We start from the raw sequence: 15,786 nt of genomic DNA on the forward strand, positions 1-15,786 counted from the left end.
TTCCTACCTACCTTTGTGTCATCAGCAAATTTAGCAACCATACATTCAGTCCCTTCATCCAAGTCATTGATATAGATTGTAAATAGTTGAGGTCCCAGCACTGATCCCTGTGGAACTCCACTCGTTACATCCAAAGGACAGTCCTCTATTTTTGTATTAATTGGAGAAAGGAAGCAAAGAAAAGAGGGTGATGGATAGTCCACACTTGCCCTTAACCAGAAAGCTGTATCTACTGACAAGAGACACACTTTGGAATGTTGGAGGAAAGCTGTCTTCACAGGCTGCGATTCACGAGAGCAAGCGAGAGTTGTATTGACTCCCAGAATCTGACTTCTTGTCGACCTCCATTACAGCGATGGTGGTTGTGAAGGTTACCTCAGCCCTGCATCTATTATTCCAAACTGCCACAGCGGACATCATCATTATTAGTCAACCTGCAGTTTACAGATGTAGCAAGCAGGTGGCTGATGCAGAAAATAAATTTCTGATTTTTCCCCATGGACAAATGGTAGCAAAATGAGAGAGAGGCTGTGCAATTTTTTCAGATGGCAGAATTTACCCAAACTCCAGGGCATCATTGATAGCACCCAAAAGCCTCTTTAGGGCCTTGCACACAATTCTATGGCCTTAATGAATCACAAGGGCTTTCACTCCATCTAAGTGCAAGTCATCTGTGACCATCAAAATAAGATCTTGCAAGTATAGTGCTTCCCAGAGAGCAGTCGTGTACCTTTCATTTTAAGGTTATTCATCATTCCAGAAATATTTGACAGCGAAAAAAGAATGAAAGGATGTTCCCAGGAGACCTAGGATATCATCATCAACCCTAGCGCCCGACAACTCTAAGACAGCCACAAACAGAAGGCCTCTGCTGCTACCGAAATCATCAAGCACATTACACTTGCTTGTAGCAGCATGTCAGACACCTGGACAGATCAGGTTTTACAAAACAGGCCCACCAGCATCTCCATGGTCTCATAGTCTGCTGTATGTTCCAGAACTTTGCCATCTGAAGAGGTGTAAACATGGAGCAAGCAGAGGAATGACAGCAATGTCCCAATGCCGATTTAGTTTGTTCCTTACAAGATATATATCCAAACAATTCTCCATCACGTTTCGGAACACCTAGGCATGCCTTAGCGAGGTTTCCGTCGGCATATGTGGGGGATCCAGAACCAAGCTGTGTTCTTAAAATGGTATTTGCTTGCTGCATTTTATAACTAAATCTTGTTATGTAGATAGAAAAACAAATAAAGTTCCTTATTTAGTTTACTTCACTAAAGGTTCTTCCTCTGCATTAAAAAAAACAAACCCAAGAAAATTATTGGATCTGTACTGGATTCAACTGTTATTTTAGCATCCCATTTGGATGGCCAATAGATTCTATGATCGTGATGGTTATTATAAAGTGGATTGCATGTGCTTTTTCTCTCGTTCTTTTGTGTGGAAAAGTATCGATATTCAGTTTGGGGTGAGAACTCAAATCTGCTGCACCAATACTCCCAACACATGTTTCTGACCCCTGGTATTATATTCATAAACAGGGCAAGTTTTAATGTTTGTGTGCAATAATATTTCTGTAGCATTCTCCATGTACAGAAAGACATCTCAAAGCACTTTACAAAAGTATAAGAAGAGTGGATGCATAAGTAAGGAAAATGGAAAAACAAGAAAGGAGTTAGGAGATGGAGCCAAAAGTATGGCTGCAGAGGGCTTTTAAAAGCAGGGAATGACAAGGTGAAAGGATTTAAGGTGAGAATTCCTGAAAAAGGCAGCATTGATGGTAGATTGTAGGGAGCAGGGAAGAAGAATCAAACTGGTGCCAGAAAAACAGAGTGTACAGTGCTGTACAGCTAAAGATCAGTGAGGTAGGGTGGGGTAAGGCCATGAAGGGATTTGAAAATAAGGAAGAGGATCTTAAAAGTTAATTCATTGGGGCATAGGGAGCCAGTGGAATTTGGCACGGCTGGCATGATAGAAGTGTGGGACTTTGAGAACACAGACCTTCTGATGAGTTGTAATTTGTGTGAGGTGAGAAGGCCAGTTAGGAGAGCATTTGAGTTGTTGAGCCCAGAGGTGATAAAGGCATATATTATGGTTTTGATAGCCGCTTGGGTGCAGCAAGGTGATCTTTCAGAGGTGCAAGAAAGCAGTGTTGTTAATGGAATAGATGTGGGGAAGGAAACCCAGCTGAAAATCAAGCAGTACGCCGATATTTTTGCATTTCTGGACTAAGCCTGAGGTGGTAGCCAGGCAGGTTGATGGAATCAAAGTCAGAGGCATTTATTTGCTGTCAGGAACTGAAGAGGATGTGCAGTTTTGCAGACATTAAGTGAGGAAATTTTGGTTCAGGCACGTCTTAATGTCAGGCAGTAAGATAGTGTAGCAGTGGACTTGAGATTGATGGAAGAGGTAATGTTAGGTGTTACCAGCTTACATGTGGAAGATGGCCCTGTGCTTCTGGATGATAATATTGAGGGAGTAGCATATAAATGAGGAAGAGGAGAGGACCAAGGACAGAGCCCTGTGGTACACTAGAGGTACAGGAAAAAAAAGTCAAGAAACACAAAGCTTTGATAATAGCCAAGATATTTTATTTTAATGGAGGAATTTGTTTTTTGTGTTTCAGTAACAGACCAACTGCTTTATTTGCAGAAACATTGGTCTTCACAGTTCTGTAAATTTGACAAAACACCACAAAGACTAGATTGTCTTGATGCATTAGATATTAAACAGTTTCTAATACACACTATGTCACAGGTTAGTTAACATTACCTATGAAGACATAACATGCTACATGTGAATAATTAACACTGGGACAACACTTCATAACACCTAAACACAACACATTGGAACAGGCATACAATCCACACAACATAGTGGCAATAGTTCTACACCATTACAGAAACTAGTACGCTGGGTAAAATACTAAGGAAAAATTCAGTGGAATTCTTGCCAAAATACTCTCTGGTCATCTGGCAAAAAGAGAGGAAAAAAAACAGCATTGCAGATACAATGGACTTCATTTTAAATTTAAAAATGGGGGGGGGGGGCACAATAAATGACCTTAGCTATTCTCTTATCACCGGTATACTACAGCTAGTCCTTAGAACATGAAGGAGGTGAAGTTCTTCCCATTATAATTTCTTTTTCAATGGAGTTATCAACAGAAGGAATTTCACCCCTACCCCTAAAGTCTCCATGGCTTTATATGGCATAGTTAAAGCTCTCATGCCCCACAGTTGTCACAATTTTTCAACCAAAGTAGGAGTGATGGGAACTACTTGTTATAATTAAAGTCATCCATTATGAATATATTTACATTTTTACAGAGGTGACTATCAAGAATTCCAATGTTATGTACGTATACTGATGAGTTCTACTCTTTGCTCCTATGTTTTTGCTAATTACTGAGCCAGAGCTGGAGGAGGAGCAGTCAGCCGTATATAAACTGACCTCCGCTGCAAAATTTTTAATATCAGAACAAATGGCATTAAGTTTCTAAAAAAAATGTAGATATATATTTACTTTAAAGGGTGGAGAAAGAGACTGGATTTCTCAATTCTTACCTCAAAGCGGAGAAAAACATTCCTGATAACTGTGCTTCAAGTCAACTCACAAAAAACGTCTGACCCGATATCTAAACAATTGCTTCAAAACAAGTGCTGGGAGCTTTATTAATTTGAAAGCCATTTACTAAAACCTTCAATAAAACAAGTTGTGGCCATTTCTCAATAGTATTGTATAGACAAACTTCAGGAATGCAAGAGAAGATATTTAAATTACTTAATCCTGATTACTGCATTTCAGTGTGGCAGGTTGCAACTCACTGGATTACACACTATTGGAATTTGTAAAACTGCAGTTCCTCTTTTAGATTCCCAAAGTACAGTATTTTTCTTAATTATTGTCTCATGTATATAAAACTTATCCAGCACAAATAATTGCACATTAAAAAAAACTGCAATAAAAGTTAAGGATCAAATCTACCATTAAAGGAATGTCTACTAATAAAAAGAAAGTTTCATCTGCATTTGTAATTAGATGTTTGAAGAAATACTTTAAATGAAAATTTCCCCACTTGGTAAATTGGGCCTTCATAACAATTTAAATGGTGATCCCAGAATTTAGTCTGACACTAGAAATTATTTTTCACAGCACCAAGATATATATATATATACCTGTAGCTCACATTTTTGCTTTTGCGTTTAAAGCACAATCCAAAATGACCTGCAGTTTCAATTGCACTAAATTATAACAAAAGCTTTATAGCCTTTAGCTTTCTATTCTTCTATCCACTAGTCAAAAATAAATAACTTTAATTCAATCTATATTCTTAGGTTAAACAGTTGAGGATTTAGTTAAAAAAAAAGTTTTCAAAACACTATCAAGACAAAACAACATAAAACAAATCACCAAATATAACTAAACAGATTTGGATAAGCACTGGTGAGCATGCAGGACAATCAGTCCCAACTGGCATTAAAACCTGAAGAAACCTTCTTGCAATAAGGACTTGCCTGCAATTTTCATTCTGGAAGTTGTAAATACACAAACTGTAATAATGGAAAATAGATAGCGATGCCTGTACTGAGTTCATTTGTCAGTATACAGCATTTACATTACACAAATTAAAATATTTTAAAACATAAAACATCTATTCATGCAAGGTGAATCTTCAAGTCAAGAGAACATTTTTACTGAAGAAACAAGCTTGAAGCCCTAAAGCAGGTCAATGGATTAAAGATTTTAGTTTAAGGTCAAGTCCTTTGACAGAGTATCACAAACATGGAAAACAAAACTTAATTTGTCACATTAAATGCAGTCATGTGTTTGTTTAAAATGTGTACATCACAACCACAGAAAACAGCTCATAGTACATTGTACTACTGAACCTCATTGACCAGCTTTTTTACTTTAGGATATTTTACGAAACACTCACTATAACATGCATCTCATTTTAATATATAAAGTGCCTGGCTTTTAAAGACTGCATATGGTGATGGAATGTATTTATTTTATGAAGTATACGTTATGGAGCCAGACACTTGAATGAACTTGTACCTCCTTCTCCCCCTATGCCCTGGTCCCATTCTAGTTCGTCATTCAGTTCATTAACTCTACTTGTCAATTTGGACAATGGCCTTTATTTACATAGTCTTGAAAGCGTTAGAGATAATACTGCTTAATTTAATCCATATGTGGGAGGCAATATTTGATTAGTGGAATCAACTCTTTCATCAACTGCTTACATGAAATAAACAGACCCTAACAACATCATTACAGTATCTTTCCTATGTCTTAAGCACAAACATAGCTAGATGTTTCACAAAGTGACCAACTGAATCACCTGCCTTAGGAAGCTTTACCTCAAGAAGTTTTGCAAAAGTGCTCCAAATGATAATAGTTTGCAGCTGAACACCTGCCCAGACTAACATTATGGACTTGCACCCATGTACAACATGAAGCAGTACAACTATTCAGCTGAGACCCAAGATACACATTTAGGCTTTCATATACGTACACACAGACATTAGACATGTGGAAAAACTTGAAGAAGCCTTTCACAAAATATTCAATTCTGGATTTACAAAATAACCCTTCCTTTTATATAAAACCATACACAGAACATTCATGTAGTTACAACCCATTTAGACATTTTGTAAATTGGAAAAGACTCCACATTATCAACTAAGCACTACAAACAAAAATAACTGGTGGTCGCCACTATATTACATAAACATTTTGAAACAAGCCTTTTCCAGTGTTTCCATGAACATTCTAGGTAAAAATTCATTTACATAATAGAGTAGAATAAGTGGTTAAAAAAAAAACCAATTAAAAATAAATCTTACTTCGGCCATAGATTATCTTAAAATGAAGCATTTACAGTTTAGAAATAATTGTGTTTTAGAACATTCTTAAACCATTCTAAAAGTCAGATGTAACCAACCAGTTTACGCAGACCATCCAATTCATAATCATAAATGGTATGACTAACAAAGCATTTTTTAATACAAAAATGAAAAAAAATGACCTATTGACCTTTTCCTTTGCATCATTATAGTCATCTATAGGTCCTGGAAACTGGTTGTAAAAAATCAACAGTATTAAAATCAACTCCCAAGATAACTGTCCTCAGTAGCTACGTACAGAAGAGAAGGTGCAGATTAAACTTTGCAACTGGAACATTTGGTGTCACTACAGAGTCAACATATTTGTTTTTTTTTATTAGTGGTGTGCCATTTGTTGAACTAGCACCATGAACTACAAGGTTGTTCAGAGCACAAGAACTTCAGAAATTGTACTCAGACACTTTTCTTGCAACGTACATTTCTTCACAATCCTTTGCTGCAGTATTTAGTCATTACCTGATAGGCTTGCACTAGCACAAAAAGGAAATGTTATCTTTACTAGCATTCAGAATGGGTCTCAAGCAAAATGTTAAAGTGTCTTACCATGCCTTTCATAGTGCTGCGATGCTTATGGCTGGGATCAGTTCCCAAACTGGTCATTAATCAGCAGAATGGGCACAACAATATAGTTGAATGACACATTAATCTGGCAGATTACACAAAGGAAACAAAACTGAACTATTAACGTTGAAACAGGTATCCATGTTTGTCACAAGCCAGTACACATAATAGCATGTCACAATTTTGGCAAGGTGCCTTAATGTATGCAAAGCTTTCACTTGAGATCTCCTTCTCCATGAATGGACTTTTTGATACGCAGCAACATAGTCGTAAGCCACTGATCCAGTCGTGATATGGAATCAAATTCTTTCACCTACAGTATCAGATAAAAATAAAGCCCATTCAATTAACAGGAATATTTCATATAAGCATCACTTTATATTCCACAAAGAACTACCAGCAAATGTCATCTGCTAAAAAAAAACCTGGAATAACCTAGGTAGCTACCAACTGGACTGTCAAAAACTTTCCTTTAATTCAGAATTTCATTGGTACAACACTAAATACTGTACAGCACAAATTAATTCAAGAATGCATGGAACTGAATGTTTTCATTTCTGAAAGAAATACTAATCCAATTGAAAGTATTACATTTTGGATGGATTTTGACCCTACCCATCCAGCAGAGATCGGATGGTTAAGCAGTTAAAATCCACCAGGTGACTTAAACGCTGATGTCCCGCCAGGAATCCGTCATTTTCGATTTTTACCGGCACTTCTGGACAGGTGGCTAAGCTGCTCACTCAAAGCCGATGGGGTCCTTCTTTAAATGTGCAGTTCAGGGCCCAATGACGTTATCAGGCCCCGACTACAATTTTAACTCCGGCCTGACCGAGAAAGCATGTTAACGTGGCCTCATTCTGCTGCGTGCGGGCACGAAATGAACTCGCCAGTGCAGCTTCCCACCGGATACCCACTGCGAGTTAAAATCCACCTCTGTTTTTTTTTTAAAAACTCCTCTTCCTTACTTTTAATTTTTTTCACCTCCTCTCCCGAAGGCATTGTCTTCATGCTGGGAGACATTGAGGCCCTCCAATACTTAAGCCAAGGAGCCATCACTCACGTGTGAATCTTGACAATGAATGCGGGCATGTTATTTTACCATGGTGGGGGCAAGTCCAATTCACGTCCAACGTCCACACATGCACACTTCCCGCTGGGCGTCACTGGGTAACAATCAGGAACAGGAGCCGTGGCCAACTTTTCTTTCCCTAACCTAGGGGCACTGTGAAGTTCTTGCTGCTGCCCCAGCCGGGATAGAGTAAATCAGCACAGACTGGGGATCAATCCTAGAACTTTATGGTCTGAATGGCTCAGCTACTCACTGAATAAACAAACTGAGTTATCCATCTTGTTTTAAACTCTCATCGTTCTAATTAGAATAAGAAACAATTGCTGCTGTGGGCTTGAAGATGGACAGATTAAAAAAAAAGGTGACAGCGAGTAATAAGAAGGTTATACACCAATACCCACCAAAATCCAAGTTAGTCATCCTTCTCACCTCTAATTTCCAAGTTTTATCTTTATTGGAACCTTTCTTGTTGCTCTCTATTTGAATTGACGCTGCTATGATAAGTGCTTCTCTGAACTTTACCCATGTTGTCCCTCCGAAACTAACGATATCTCACATGCTCTTCCTCCTCCCCGCACTGAAATTAAAACTCATTTCACCATCTCCTGCGCTAACTCATTCTTTCCCAAAGCCTCAAAACTGTGGAATTCTTTACTTTCCTCACTCTTCCTCCACCAACTTCCTCGGTTTCCAAACCCAGCTTGGTATCACCTAATGGGCACTTCTCAATTTACCTGGTGTTTTCTGCTACTCTTTTCAGTGTTGTTTCTGTCCTGCAAAATGGGCTTTTGGCCCTTCACTGAAGTTTCTCAATAGAAAAATTGAGTCAGTGCAACAGTCAAAGAATATCTCAGAGAAAGTGAAGTGTATATTCTGCGTATGCATTAGATCAGTAATTCCTGAACTCTTAACAATAAATGAAAACAATTAACAAGCCTAAACTCTCTCATTACAATGAATATAGACTTATGTTAATGAAACACACTTTAAAAGATACAAATTGAAAATGTGAACCATTAATATAATGTGGAAACATTTCACAATTTTGCCAGTACTTACTGCTTCAGTGTAAGCTTCGCCATTTTGTTCCTCATGAGCTTCAAGCAATTTCTACCAAAAACAAAAGAAAAACAGTCCATATAAATGCAGATGTGAGTGTACAATAGGGCTATGAGCCAGCTGTTGTCACACCAACCATGATGAACAAGGAGACCATGCAGATTTAGAGACAAAGGGGGTGAGTTGAAAATAGTAGTTTTTTTGGGTTGCGACCGCAAAATTTTTGGACTTTGCATTCCCAGTGGGAAGCCTGTACTTTTAAGCGCTGACGTTAAACCCGGAAATAAAGCCAAGTTGCAGTCGCGACTCAAAAAACACAACTGATTTCAACTCCCACCCATCCCCAACCCACCCGTTCATGGGGATTAAAATCACCCCAAAGACACAGCAAAAAGAGTTGAGGGGGATACCTAGGGCAGTTCAGGGATTTGGAGCGTAGGGCATACCCCATGACAAAAAAAATTGTAGTGAGGAGAAAGAATACATCCTCTTATTACCTCCAGCGGCTGCATCTACGTGCTGAGGATAGATCTTAAGTTATGAATCTTATCAAAGAATTTGTAACTGATATTTTTAATTCGGTCTCTTTCTGTTGATGATTTGACTATTTATTCTTGCAACATTTTTTAATACTTATTGGGGCCAAGCCTCTCCCTGAACCTCGAACCAGGACTGCAAGATTTACCACTGCTGTGAGAGAGTGTGGCAGCAGTAGGTACTCCGCTCCTGGCCTTGGGTAGAGCCAATGGTCCCTGTGTCCTTAGTACTGCCCTAGACCAGAACTCAAGTCTCCACCACTGCCACTTGCATTCTATTCTACTCTATAGTCTAATTCATTCTATTACGCTGACATGCGAGTTAAAATATTTAGACTTTTAATTCGAAGCGTATTTTAGTAAAGAATTGTAGCTCTTGCCTTCAAATAGGTAAGAGATTTATGAGGAAAGGAGGAAGATATAAAGAGAATAATGGAGAGCAGGAAGGGGTGTATTGTAACAGCTATTTGTATAACCACATGAAAATGATAATGACGCATTTTGACATGAAAATAAGCTTTTATACAGTATCAAGGATTAGCAGGCTTGAGTTATTTAATTTCTACAGCTAAATTAAATAAAAATCATCCTCCCATTTGAAGATTAAGAGATTATGAATAATGAGGAATTTTACACTTATTACACTTTTAAATTGTGGTGGAAATTCAGCTTTTAATGAGTATTCTGGAGTTTCAGGTTTGTAGTCCTAATAAGAACATAAGAAATAGGAGCAGGAGTAGGCCAATCGGCCCCTCGAGCCTGCTCCGCCATTCAATAAGATCATGGCTGATCTGATCCTAACCTCAAATCTAAATTCATGTCCAATTTCCTGCCCGCTCCCCGTAACCCCTAATGGGTAATGCTGTTCAATGATTAGACTTTTCAGTTCCTTTTAGAGTTTCCCACTGCTGCCAGAATTAAGTTAACTATTTGAAAAGCAAACTTTTTCAAAAAGCTGCATGTTTCTGTTATACAATATCTATTCATCTTTCCAGATTGTAGACCCTCTTTTGTGTGAAATCTGCAGTGCAATGATTCTCAAGCATTACCTTTAAAAGTTTGCATTCCCGTGAGTCTGAAAATGCTGGAAACATTTCTTCATACTTCTCCAGAGCAAGCTGTGATGAAACAAGAATTTAATTTTATTACATACTTATTAAAAGCGCAAAATCAAAATGGAGGGAGAAAAGAAAACATTTAACATACTGTTACGTGAATCGGTTCTTTTACTTATTATTTCTTAGGTTCATAATAAGCATTTCCAAGTTTACTTAGTAAGATATTCCTGTGCACAGTAAATGCCAGCATCTTGATCATGAATATCTAATGCAGAGAAATGCCTCCAATCTGATCACACTTCCACTCGTTAAATCCCCTTACAAAGATGCTATATTGTGTTCTCGTTCTCTCTCTCTGCCTTTCCATATGATATAACCACAGGGCAGGGGGAGTAGGGGAATGAAGGGGGATGTGTTCCACTCCCAATTTTATTTTGGCATGGGTTACGTCTCCCTCTTTCTCCTGCTCCAAATCATTCCTCCACTCCACCCACCAAGCCAATTTTTTTTGCATGTGGTTGCACCTCAGCCCCAGTTCCAAACTCACTGCCCCAGTTCCATGAAGACCTGTACTCTGCACGTTCGATAGAGCAACCACCGTCCATGTTCTCCACCAAAGGTATATCTCGGCATCATTGAAAGGTAAATCAGTCAGAGGCAGATCTGTTACCCACCTCTACTAACAACACCCTAGGTGCAGTATTTTCATTAATTCCTAATGCAAAAGGCAGTTGCCATAGATACAATAGCCTAGATTTTCCAAAGAGTGTTATTTTAATGTTGCCATTAACCCAAATAATGACCGTTAGAAAATCCTGCTAATATTTCTAAACAGGGCTGTCACTGCAAAAGTTTTCTTTCCCTTCATCTTCCTGAAAAAATTTTCATGAGTTTTTGTATCTACCAAGATGACAGATGTTAGTGGTGGGCAAATGTAAAACTCATTTCTATTTCATTCCAAAAACATGCCATAAACCCATCCCGAGAACTACACCACTTCCTGCACCAGTGTGACATTTCCATCAGTCAAAGCAGCCATGTTTCTGCTCTCACCAAGCGAGATTGCTCATTTAAGTTCCAATCGGGGCAGTTTTATTCTGTGTCCCAAGGAAAACTGGGTTTAGACTGTTCAAACTGATTTTATTTAGGACCCTTACAGCCAGCAGAAATACACTTTCATTTCATCAGTCTGAGCTCGATTTGAAATCAAGTCCCACTGCACCCAGTCCCCCAAGTACTGCTGTTTAAGAATGAAGTTGCACCCACCTTAGCATTCAGCTCATCAACAATAAAATGGCACAGTGCTGCTTTGAAGAAATATTCCTTTGCACTATATTTCAGCAATGGGTTGTCCATGGTATTGGTTCCAACCTGCAGGACAAAAGCACTCCAATACTCAGATGGCTAGACATTAGCAGATAAGCATATAAAACAGAACACCTGGAATTTCCATGAAGGCTCTCCCAATCGTTCACCATAACTTCAGCAAAAACCCTGGAGAAATGGAGTAAATGGCTGTTTTCCCAGATCTACTGCTGAAGTTGGGAAAATGGTCGGGAAAACCTCGATAGAAATTCTACGCTAAGATGTTTAAAAGAGAACGGAACAGCAATACTTTGAGATATTTTATTTGCATTTTTTGTTGTTAGACCTCATAAAAGGTCAGTCTCATGCAATTCATTCAAAACATTTTAATATAGCAAAATATTTCTACCCCACAGAATTTCTTACTTTGGTCTACATAACTGGTGCAACTGTACAGAGCATATGCATAACATACCATAAGTGGCTTGACAAAATTGGATACTAATGTTGAAGGCGAGTGTGTTTTGCTGATGATAGCCATGACTGGGCTGGCTGGGGGGCGGGGGAGGGAAGTAACTGGACAGGGTGCTCAGGAGTTTCTTACCTTGCCGGGGACCATGGTTGGGTTTGGTCACTGTTCCTGTGGTGCAGGGGGCGGGGGAAGTGCACTCTCACTTGCTTGCCTTTTCTTTGTTGGGATATGTTATGGTGTGCACGAGAGAGGGCACCTGTTGTATCACCCTCCATAAAAGGGATCGAGACTACTTGGCATTTTTCCGGTACTGGGCACAGGCCACATACCAGTTGCTCCAACAGGTATATGGTTCCTAAGAGCTTCATTTACATGTTTATGATGGGACAGAGGGAAATGATTTTCTATCAAATGGCATTTCACTCCCAACTCCTTTGACCATTTCTAAATTGGTGTCTTTAATTGCTTCAGGCCGGCCAAGTGGAAGAAGTGCTAGTAGGTGAGCACTTTGGCGAGAGTGACCATAATTCGGTGAGATTTAAGGTGGTCATGGAAAAGGACAGGGAGGGGCCGGAAATAAAGGTTCTAAATTGGGGGAAGGCCGATTTTAATAGGATAAGGCAGGATCTGGCCAAAATGGACTGGGATCAGCTGCTTGTAGGAAAATCCGCATCGGAGCAATGGGAGTCTTTCAGAAGGGAGATTGAGACCATACAATGGCAACATGTTCCCGTAAAGGTCAAGGGTGGTTCCAAGAACTCCAGGGAACCTTGGATGTCAGGGGATATACGAGAATGGATTAGGAAAAAAAGGAGGGCTTTTGGCAGATACAAAAGGCTAAAGACGGAGGAAGCCCTAGAGGAGTACAAAAAGTGCAGGGGGATACTTAAAAAAGAAATTAGGAGATCAAGGAGGGGCCATGAAATAACACTGGCGAGCAAAATAAAGGAAAATCCTAAGATGTTTTATAAGTATATTAAGGGTAAGAGGATGACTAGGGAAAAAATAGGGCCCATTAGGGACAAAAATGGCAATGTGTGTGTGGAGCCGGCAGATGTAGGAGGGGTTCTAAATGAATTTTTTGCATCTGTTTTCACTATGGAGAAGGACGATGTAGACATAGAAATACGGCAGGGGGACTGTGATATACTCGAACATATTAACATCGAGCGGGAGGAGGTATTGGCGGTTTTAGCAGGCCTAAAAATGGATAAATCCCCAGGCCCGGACGAAATGTATCCCAGGCTACTGTGTGAGGCAAAGGAGGAGATTGCGGGGGCTCTGACACATATATTCAGAACCTCTCTGGCCACAGGAGATGTGCCAGAGGACTGGAGAACCGCTAATGTAGTGCCATTATTCAAGAAGGGGAGTAGGGAAAAACCGGGGAACTACAGGCCAGTGAGCCTAACATCAGTGGTAGGAAAATTATTGGGAAAAATTCTGAAGGACAAAATTAGTCTCCACTTGGAGAAGCAAGGATTAATCAGGGATAGTCAACATGGCTTTGTCAAGGGAAGATCATGTCTGACTAATTTGATTGAATTTTTTGAGGGGGTGACTAGGCGTGTGGATGAGGGTAACGCAGTGGATGTGGTATACATGGATTTCAGTAAGGCCTTCGATAAAGTCCCCCACAGGAGACTGGTCAAGAAGGTACGAGCCCATGGAATCCAGGGTGCCTTGGCACTTTGGATACAAAACTGGCTTAGTGGCAGAAGGCAGAGGGTGATGGTCGAAGGTTGTTTTTGTGACTGGAAGCCTGTGGCCAGTGGGGTACCACAGGGATCGGTGCTGGGTCCCTTGCTGTTTGTGGTCTACATTAAAGACTTGGATATGAATGTAAAAGGTATGATCAGTAAGTTCGCTGATGATACAAAAATTGGTAGGGTGGTAAATAGCGAGGAGGATAGCCTCAGTCTGCAGGACGATATAGATGGGTTGGTCAGATGGGCGGAACAGTGGCAAATGGAATTTAACCCGGAAAAGTGAGAGGTGATGCACTTTGGAGGGACTAACAAGGCAAGGGAATACACAATGAATGGGAGGACCCTAGGCAAGACAGAGGGTCAGAGGGATCTTGGTGTGCAAGTTCACAGATCCCTGAAGGCGGCGGAACAGGTAGATAAGGTGGTAAAGAAGGCATATGGGATACTTGCCTTTATTAGCCAAGGCATAGAATATAAGAGCAAGGAGGTTATGATGGAGCTGTATAAAACACTGGTTAGGCCACAGCTGGAGTACTGTGTGCAGTTCTGGTCGCCACACTACAGGAAGGATGTGATCGCTTTGGAGAGGGTGCAGAGGAGATTCACCAGGATGTTACCAGGGCTGGAGCGCTTCAGCTATGAAGAGAGACTGGGAAGATTGGGTTTGTTTTCCTTGGAGCAGAGGAGGCTGAGGGGGGACATGATTGAGGTGTACAAAATTATGAGGGGCACAGATAGGATGGATACTAAGGAGCTTTTTCCCTTCGTTGAGGGTTCTATAACAAGGGGACATAGATTCAAGGTAAAAGGCGGGAGGTTTAGAGGGGATTTGAGAAAGAACTTTTTCACCCAGAGGGTGGTTGGAATCTAGAACTCACTGCCTGAAAGGGTTGTGGAGGCAGGAACCCTCACAACATTCAAGAAGCATTTGGATGAGCACTTGAAATGCCATAGCATGCAAGGCTACGGATCAAATGCTGGAATATGGGATTAGAGTAGACAGGGCTGATGGCCGGCGCGGACACGATGGGCCGAAGGGCCTCTATCCGTGCTGTATAACTCTATGACTCTATAACAAAGTATTACAGTGAATCAGACACTAGTCTTTTACCTCTGAGGTCTGGGATTTATTCCAGTCCAAATAGATAGTTCCATGATTATAAAAACAATGTATTTATATCTGATGTTTTGGCAGCAGCTACAATCCTCATACAATGGGGTACATCTTGACTTTGACCAATAGTGTAAAATGGGAAATAATGAGTCAGCAGTCCGTTTTACATCTCTTCCCATTTTCCTGTCTAAAAAAAATTTCTGCACTGTTTATACACCATTAACGCACTGAAAATGATGAGGAATTTAGTCCCCATGATCTTTTTATTATTTTGTCTACTTGAGGCGTTAGATAAAAAAACACTGTTGATATAAAACTATTATATCACTGTCAGATTCACTTGTTCATTGTTTGTTTGTTTAATAAATTCATTTGATATTTTAAACTTGAAGACGTGGTCTGCTGTGAGTCTCTGCCACTTTTGACAGCAGGAAGTGGGATCTTGTGCAAGCAGAAGATGTTACAGTATCTAAATGCAATTATCAAACAGGGTTTGCTGTTTGTTTTTCCGGACGAGTTATCAAAAACTTGAACTAGATATCAAGGCTAGGATAAAACACTCTCAAAAGGTTTGAAGAGCTAGGAGTCACCCACGAGACTGATCTAAGATAAGAGAACTGAAATGATCTAGGGTTATATGGTTAAAAAGATCTGTAAATGTAGCACCCTTTATATAGCCATGATGCCCCTCCCACTATGGCTTATGAAGAAAATGGAGGGAAGAAACACAGAAAATATTAGGATTCTATAAACCTGGGGGAAGAGGTGGGACAAACACGGAATAAAATGAGTTCCTTATTGTAACTGACCTGCTCATAGATTTCTGTTGCCTTCTGATACTGCTCTAGCTGTGCTGCGTATGCAGCCACCTTCAGCAGACACTTGTTGGCTGAACTGAAATAAGAATAGCCAAATCAGTACTGCTTCTTAAGGTAATGTTAATAGAAATATGATGCATTTATTCATTGCAGGTATATACTAATAA

At 39.9% G+C, this 15,786-nt stretch overlaps 1 protein-coding gene across 1 annotated transcript in view; it reads right to left on the bottom strand.

The window, feature by feature from the left end:
- Window positions 1-2,572: 2,572 nt before the first annotated feature.
- The window catches only part of LOC137324750 (beta-soluble NSF attachment protein), a 28,759-nt gene continuing 15,545 nt past the window's right edge, over window positions 2,573-15,786 (bottom strand). Inside the window, exons 7-11 of the mRNA XM_067989418.1 lie at window positions 15,611-15,695; window positions 11,468-11,572; window positions 10,193-10,261; window positions 8,608-8,658; window positions 2,573-6,789 (exon numbers count right to left, since the gene is read on the bottom strand). Coding sequence (XP_067845519.1) covers window positions 6,691-6,789; window positions 8,608-8,658; window positions 10,193-10,261; window positions 11,468-11,572; window positions 15,611-15,695 — 409 coding nt within the window. The 3' untranslated portion in view covers window positions 2,573-6,690. The remainder of the gene's footprint in view (window positions 6,790-8,607; window positions 8,659-10,192; window positions 10,262-11,467; window positions 11,573-15,610; window positions 15,696-15,786) is intronic.

The sequence above is a fragment of the Heptranchias perlo genome, chromosome 8 (assembly GCF_035084215.1).
Source record: "Heptranchias perlo isolate sHepPer1 chromosome 8, sHepPer1.hap1, whole genome shotgun sequence".
Taxonomy (NCBI): Eukaryota; Metazoa; Chordata; class Chondrichthyes; order Hexanchiformes; family Hexanchidae; genus Heptranchias; species Heptranchias perlo.